Raw genomic sequence first — 7581 nt, forward strand, 5'->3', positions numbered from 1 at the left:
GAATGGCGTCCCCAGGGGAGTTGTCTCCCTCTCCTGCCCCCCTGGAATTCTGATCCATCCTTTCCTGGGGCTGGGGCTCCCTCAGGAACATCCCGAGCCGCAATTCCCGCCCCGCCGGGCTCTGCCCGCGCTGCTCCCTCGCTGTTCCCTGGATTTCTCCGGTCCCAGGAGCGGCCTGGGCTCGGGAATTCCGGCCCGGGGACCTCCTGCTCCTCTGCTCCGGGAATTCCGAGCCTCTCCCGCTGCTCCGCGGGGATTTCGGGATCTGCGGCCCTTCCCTGACTCCAGGGTGGCGGGAGCTGCTGCTCCGGGATTGAAATTCCAAGGGCTGATGTTCCAGGAATTGATACTCCAGGCGCTGATATTCCAGAGACTGCTGCTCCAGGAATTGCTGCGGGGCTGATATTCTGGACTGCTATTCCAAAGGCTGATATTCCAGGGGATCCCGCCCGGGCTGTGGGGGGGATGCGAGGGCAGAGCGGAGGCTCCGGGAGTTCGGGGAAGAGCTGGAGCGATCCCGCACCGAAGGCACCGGACCCTCCTCTTCCTCCTCCTCCCCCATTAAAGGCACCGGACCTTCCTCTTCACCTTCCTCTTCCTCCTCCGGACCTTTCCCGGAGCGGCGCCGTGTCCCGAACCCGCCCACGGACGGGGCGGGGGTCGAGGGGCAGCACCGGGGAGGGGTCCCAGAACCGGGGAGGGGTCCCAGCTCTGAGGATGGGACCCAAAATCGAGGAGGGGTCTCAACAAAGGAAAGGTCGCAGCTCCAAGGAGGGGTCCCGATAATGGGGAGGGGTCCCAGCGCCGGGAGGGGATCCAAAATCGGGGAGGGGTCCCAGCCCGCGGGCAGGGGGTTCCCGCCTGCAGCAGCTCCCCCGCGCCTCGGGGCTCCTCTCCAGCCACCTCCTCATGATTTCGGGGTTTTCCATCCTCGGAGCTGTGGGATCGGGACGATTCCCCCCGCGGTCCAACCCAGGGGTGCTCAGCTGACCCCAGAACCCGATTTGCTCCTAAAATCCCGTTTATTCCTGAAACCCGATTTGCTCCTAAAATCCCGCTTATTCCTGAAACCCGATCTGCTCGTAAAATCACGTTTCTTCCTGAAATCCTATCTGTTCCTAAAGTACCGTTTATTCCTGAATCTGATCTGTTCCTGAAATCCCGTTTATTCCTGAAATCCTGTTTATTCCTGAAATCCCTTCCATCCCAGCGCCGACGGAGCTGCGCAGGCTGGACCGGGTGTGAAGGGAAAGGGGAACTGAGGCAGGGCCCCTCTTCCCGCAGCTCCGGACATCCCAGCCCGGATAAAAACCGGGAATAAAAACCCGAGTGGGGCTTTCGCTGTTATTTCAGCAGCTCTCGCTAAATCCCGCGTTCATCGCGGGGAGCGTTCCTGGAAAGGGGGGGTTCGGTGGCACCGGCGGCTCCTTCACCCCCTTCCCACCCCGGCAGGGGGGCAGGAGCCCAGCCCCTCCCTCCTTCCCCCGCTTCTGCTTTCTCGGGGTTTTGGCCCAAAATGAGTCACCGGGGGATTTTTTTTTTTTCTCATTTTTCGGGACTCTTTCACGAGTCGAAGCGGGGGGGAATTCTCGGGGGCCTGAGCCCCGATTGCCCCCCGGTGTGCGCGGCTCCCGCGGGACCGGGATTCCCAATCCAGGGACAGCATCCCTGGAACGCCGAGGACTCCGGGAAGGGACCGGGAGCCCGGAGCATCCCGCTGTGTCCCCACCCTCGGGGCGGCTCCACCGCGGGGAGCGGGGCTTTGGGGGCCGGAAAGTCCGGCCCAGTCACTCGGGAGGCGGGGGGAGAACCCCCAAAAGCGCGTCCGTTCCGGTAAGCAAAGAGTCAATGGCTGCGGCTCGCCCCGCTCCGGCTCGCACACGCCACTTCCCCGAGCGGGGCTGACTCATCCCGGGCTCGGTCCCGCTCCGCGACACCCGCGCTCCGCTCCGGCCGCCCCGCGTCCGGCCCGAGCCTCCGCCGGTGAGTCCGGGGGTCCCGGGGGTCTGGGGGGTCCCTCCGCCCTCCCCGAGCCGCGCGTCCCCCGCCTGCCCCATCCCGAGCGGCGCCGGCCGCGAACCCCAAAACGCCGAAGCCGCCGGGGAGCGGGGAGCGCACGGGGGGTCCCGCGGGGGTCCCGGAGCTGCGGCCGCCCCCGAGGGTCCCCGGCCCCTCCGGCAGCGCCCGCCGGGTGCCCGGGGGGTTTCGGGCCGAGCCGGCGGCGCGGGATGGGGAAGGGATGACTTCAGCCCATTACTCACGGCTTGGCAGCGCTCCCGCGCTATTCCGGGCCGTGACGCTCCAGCCCCGCGAATTTGGGCCTAAACAGGCAGAATTTGGGTGATTTGGGCAAAGGAGAAGGAGCCGCGGACGCTCCGCGGGGTTGAGGAGCGGGGCGGGGTTCGGGATGAGTTCGAGCCCGCTCCCGGAATTATTGTTATTATGATGATTGTTATTATCTCATTAAGTGTGTAATTAGAGCCCGGGCGCCGCCCCCACACCCCGGCCCCGGCGGGGGTTGTTCAGCCCCAAATCGGCCGCGTTTCGCCCCAAAAGCCCCGCGCACCCCCCCAAGGCCCGGCGGTTTCCGCGCTCGGGGAGCGCGGCCGGGAAGGGCGGAAATCGCGTCAGCGGTGCCGGGAACCGAACCGGGGCCGGCGGAGACACCGCGGGGGCGGGACACGGGGGTGGCACCTGCACCTGCACACACAGGTGTGAGAGGGACACCTGTACCTGCACACACAGGTGTGTGTGCGTGTGACACCTGGACCTGATAAACACCTCTGTGTGTGTGACACCTGCACACACACACACACGTGCCCACCTGCACGTGGGGACAGGCACCTGGCCGTGCTCACCTGCGCACACCTGTGCTCATCTGCACTCACGAGCGTGCCCGTGTAAACACACCTGGACACGCGCGCACACCTGTGCTCAGGTGCGCTCACCCCCAGCCCCGCGCACGCTGCGGCTTTAGGACTACAACTCCCAGCGTGCCCCTCGGGGGGCGGGACGGGCAGCGCGGCTGGCCAATAGCAGAAGGGGCGTGTTGGCTGCAGCCAATGGCAGCGAGGGGCGTGTCCGCCCCGCCCCGGGCGCGCCCCGCGGTCACGTGGCGCGGGCGTGGCCGCTGAGCGGGACCGGGGGCACCGGAGGGGCTCGGTGGGACCGGGGGGCGTGGGCAGCTCCCGGGACCCCCCGCCCGCCCCGCTCCTTCCCCAGGTTGGCATCGCCGCTTTGCGCCGTTTCCCCGCGGTTTTCCTCAAAAACTTGGGGGGCGGGGGGGGAGATCTGGGGGGTGGCGAGCCCCGAATGTGGGGGGCAGGGAGGGAGGCGCGGCCGGAGCAGCTTCGGGCCGCGGGCGGTTCTGGTTCAAATCCTCCCGGGTCACTCGAAATTTTAGCAAAGCAGCAACAATTTGGGGGTCTCACCCTTCCCCTTTTTTTTCTCCCTTCCAGGACCCCTCCTAAACCCAAAGCCAGCGACTCTCCCCCCATGGAGAACAAGCAAGAGCAAGGAGACCCCCAAGAACCCTCGAGCACCGCCCACCCCGTGAGTGCCCCCGGCGGGCTTGGGGGTGCTGACCACCCCAAAATCCGGGGGAGGGAGGGAGGGAGGAGGGCGAGCAGCGCTTTGGCCGCCGGTGGAAGTGAGGATGAGGCCGAGAAATGTGAAATTCCCAGCTTTGGGTGGGGGGCGAGGGGGGGAACGGACCAAAAGTGCCATTTTTGGGGGCAGAAGCAAGCGGTCCCGTAGAAATAGGATCATTTTTGTAATTGTTTTTTATGCTCGTGAGGAAAATGGGTTTAGATTTTGTGGCGCTGGAGCTTTTCCCTCCCTCCAGCAGCTTTTTATTTCACAGAAAAAAAAAAAAAAAAAAGAAAAAAAAAGAAAAAAGAGAAAGCTTTGAACTCTTTCAGCCGTTAAAATCCGGTGTCTGTCACAAGCCATTAAATGAATAGAAAGAATCATCCAAAAAAAAAAAAAATTAAAAAAAGAAAGACTAAAAAAAAAAATAGAAAAGGACGGACTTGGGAGCTGAGCAGCTTCTTTGCCCAAAAATAGCAACAAGTTTTATAACTCCGGAAAATGTAGAACAAACAAACGAGGAACATTTTTAGCTGAGAAAGGCGGCGGCGGTGCGGGGGGGGGAGCTGAATTCTGAATTTCTGCCCGTCTGTTTTCCTGGAAGCCGCTCCTCGTGTTCTCGCCCGCATTCAGCGCTTTGACCAACTTGGCAACGGGCCCGGGGCTAACGGGGAACGGGAACGGGGCTGCGGGGAACGGGGCTAACGGGGAACGGGGATGGGGATGCGGGGAACGGGGCTAACGGGGACGGGGAATGGGAATGGGGTTACCGGGGAACGGGGATGGGGCACCCCGAACACGGGAACGGGCCCGGGGCTAACGGGGAACGGGGCTGCGGGGGAACGGGGACGGGGCTAACAGGGAACGGGGACGGGAACGGGGATGGGGCTCCCTAAATGGGGAACGGGGCTGCGGGAAACGAGGAGCGGGCCCGGGGCTACCGGGGAACAGGCCCGAGGCACCCCGAAAAGGGAACGGGTCCTGAGCTCCCTGAACGGGGAACGGGCCCGACGCTGCCCGAAAAGAAATCGGGCCCGGGGTTCCCCAAACAGGGAACGGGGCTCCCCGAAAAGGAACCGGGCCCGGGGCTCCCCGAAAAGGAATCGGGTCCGGAGCTCCCTGAATGGGGAATGGTCCCGGAGCTCCCGGAACAGGGAACGGGCCCGGAGCTCCCGGAACAGGGAACGGGCCCGGAGCTCCCGGAACACCGCCGGGCTCCGGGGGTGCGGGTTTCGGGCCGCAGCTCCCGCAAAACTCAGCCCCGTGTCCCGCAGGATGCGCCGGGGGCCGGGGATGGAGCCGAGAGGGACGAGGCGGTGGGAGAAGGTGGGGACAAGGACAAGGAGGAAAAGGAGGAAAAGGACAAGGAGGACAAGGACAAGGAGGAGGAGGAGGCTTTCCTCGTCAGCCTCTACAAGTTCATGAAGGAGCGGCGCACGCCCATCGAGAGGATCCCGCACCTCGGCTTCAAGCAGAGTACGTCCGTCCCTTCCCCGGTGACAGGGGACAGGGCACAGCGGGTGGTGGCCGTGCACAGGTCCCGCGTCCTCCTGAACCCAAACATCTCCCCTTTCTTCCCAGTTAACCTCTGGAAGATCTACAAGGCCGTGGAAAAGCTGGGAGCCTACGAGCTGGTGAGCGGAGGCCGTGGGTGTCCCTTGGGCATTCAGGTGTCCCCTGGGTGCCGGGGTGTCCCCTGGACATCAGGGCTGGACACGAGTGTGACCCCTGGGGTGCCAGGGTGTCCCTGGGGCGCCGGGATGTCCCCTGGGGTCCTGGGATGTCCCCTGGGGTCCTGGGATGTCCCCTGGGTTCCAGAGTGTCCCCTGGGTCCCGGGATGTCCCCCGGGTCCCGGAGCTCACCCTCTCTCCCTCCCTCTGCAGGTGACGGGCCGCCGGCTCTGGAAGAACGTGTACGACGAGCTCGGGGGCAGCCCCGGCAGCACCAGCGCGGCCACCTGCACCCGGCGCCACTACGAGAGGTGGGGCCGGGCCCGGGGTCTGTCCCGCCGCCTGCCTCAGCTTCCCCCGGCGCTCACCGCGCTCCCCGCTCGCTCCGCAGGCTCGTCCTTCCCTACGTGCGGCACCTCAAGGGCGAGGAGGACAAGCCGCTGCCCCCCAGCAAACCCCGCAGGCAGTACAAGGTGTCCAAGGACGACAAGAGCAAGAGGGCCAGGAAGGAGAAGGGCCGAGAGCAGGTGGGAAGGGAAGGGAAGGGAAGGGGATTAGAGGGTAGTCAGTGGGCGGGGAGCCGGGCCCAGCCCGGGATGCGGCGCCCACACCCGACCCCCTCTGCTCGCAGCTGGCTCCGGACAAGGGGCAGCCGGAGGCGGGCGCGGAGGAGGCGCCAGAGCGGAGCCGGGGGACAGACGGACGCTCCAGCCCGGCCAGCCCAGCCCCCAGCCCCTCGGGGGGGTGTCCCAGCCCCTGCAGGACCCACAGCGAGACCTACAAGCGCCTCTTCTCCAGCTTCTACTCCAAAGGGAACCATCCCATCATGTCCCCGCTGGCCAAGAAGAAGCTGCTGGCGCAGGTGAGCAAGGCCGAGTCCTTGCACTGCCACAAACGCCACTGCCCCGAGGGCCGGCGGGCACCGAGCGACAGCGGCCCCGAGGCGGCCCGGCCGGGCAGCGGCCCCGGGCTGGCCGAGCAGAGGAGCGCGGAGCCGGCGGGAGCTCCGGACAGAGCTCCGAGCGAGGGGAGCGAGGCACCCCCGGCAGGCAGAGACAGCCAGGGCTGCCCGCGGGCCGAGGACGGGGGCGCGGCCCCCGCCGTGTTCACCGGCTACTTCCACGCCTACCGCAGCGAGGGGCTGCAGCCCGGCTGCCCCCCGCTCTGGGGGTACTTCTCCAACCTGAAGGATTTTTTGGAGCCGCCCTTCGCCTTGGCGGCGCGGCCCGGGGAGCCCGAGCAGCCCCAGGAGCTGCGGAGCAAAGCGGGGCGAGCGTGGGAGGTCCGGCCGCCCGCTGTCCGGGGCTGCTGGGTGCCCCCCGGGGCCACCTTCGGCCCCGCCGGGCACGGCCGCGACCGGGAGGAGGAGGAGGATGAGGATGACGAGGAGGACGAGGAGCCCTTCACGTCCCGCGCCGTGTCCCCCTTGGCCAAGGAGCGCAGGGACGGGGGGACGCGCTCGCCGGGGGGCCACCGAGGGCTGGCCAAACCCAAGGCCGTGGTGGCCACCGCGGGTTTCGCCGCGCCGCCGCCGCCGGACGCTTTCCCGGGAGCCGCGCTGCATTTCCCGGGCGGCTTCGGGAGCCCGCAGGAGCAGCTGAAAACGCGCGGCGTGCCCGCGGCCCCGGCGCTCCCCGCGAACCCGCTGCTGATCCCGGCTTTCCCCAGCCCTTTGGTGGTGGCCTCCGAGCTGTGCCGGCCGCTGGCCACCGGCCGCTTCCCCGCCTCCTTCGGGGCGAGTTCGCCGCGGCCGCGGCTCTACCCGGCGGCTCCGTGGGGCTCCTGCGGCTCCCCGCACCCCGCCCGGCCCTAGCGCTGCCACCGCCGGGGACAGCGAGGGGACAGCCCGGACTGCGCCGTTTTTATTCCCAATCTCAGAGCTCTTCGTGGCCCCGCTGCCGGCGCCCCACGGTTCTCTATATTTTCTATATATCGCACACAGATCTATAAAAAAAGGGAGCAAAGCCAGTGCTGGAGGTTTCTGTTTGTGCCGGGGGATGGTTGTGCCCATCCTGCCGTGCTCTCGGTCCCCACACCCAAATTTGGGGTTTGTGTCCCCTCCATGCCGGGCTCTGGAGGTTTTCAGGAGCCTGGAAAGGGGAATAAACCTGCCTGGCTGGTCCCTACCTGGCAGTTTGGGGTGTCCTTGATTTCTGGGATCAGGGGTCGGGGGGAGCCTCTCCCTGAACACGGAGCCGCAGGAGAACTCATCCCGTGGGGAGGAAGGAGGAGCTTTTCCACCTCAATTTGGGGGAGGTGCAGCAATTCCACATGTCCAGGTGGGAACCAGCCCAGCAGCAGCTACAGCTGCTTTCTGCCTCC

The 7581-nt window shown here is 66.3% G+C and overlaps 1 protein-coding gene across 3 annotated transcripts; it reads left to right on the top strand.

The window, feature by feature from the left end:
* Positions 1-1727: 1727 nt before the first annotated feature.
* ARID5A (AT-rich interaction domain 5A) lies at positions 1728-7385 on the top strand. Of its 3 annotated transcripts, none has more exons than XM_056508588.1 (7): positions 1728-1983; positions 3459-3552; positions 4863-5064; positions 5170-5222; positions 5473-5570; positions 5651-5786; positions 5891-7385. In XM_056508588.1, exons 2-7 carry the CDS (start codon positions 3496-3498, stop codon positions 7070-7072), a joined length of 1728 nt encoding a protein of 575 aa, XP_056364563.1. In that variant the 5' UTR covers positions 1728-1983; positions 3459-3495; the 3' UTR covers positions 7073-7385. The 3 variants fall into 3 exon arrangements, with proteins under 3 accessions (XP_056364563.1, XP_056364562.1, XP_056364561.1); XM_056508587.1 differs by lacking the exon at positions 1728-1983 and adding an exon at positions 3109-3222; XM_056508586.1 differs by lacking the exons at positions 1728-1983; positions 3459-3552 and having other exon boundaries at positions 4483-5064.
* Positions 7386-7581: the final 196 nt, after the last annotated feature.

This window comes from Oenanthe melanoleuca, chromosome 22, assembly GCF_029582105.1.
Source record: "Oenanthe melanoleuca isolate GR-GAL-2019-014 chromosome 22, OMel1.0, whole genome shotgun sequence".
Lineage (NCBI taxonomy): Eukaryota > Metazoa > Chordata > Aves > Passeriformes > Muscicapidae > Oenanthe > Oenanthe melanoleuca.

Coding starts and splice junctions, on each gene's coding strand:
- ARID5A (XM_056508586.1), top strand. CDS start 4,485: ATGGGGAACGGGGCTGCGGGAAACGAGGAGCGGGCCCGGGGCTACCGG. Junction 5,065..5,169: donor GCACCTCGGCTTCAAGCAGA/GTACGTCCGTCC, acceptor CTTTCTTCCCAG/TTAACCTCTGGAAGATCTAC. Junction 5,223..5,472: donor AGCTGGGAGCCTACGAGCTG/GTGAGCGGAGGC, acceptor CTCCCTCTGCAG/GTGACGGGCCGCCGGCTCTG.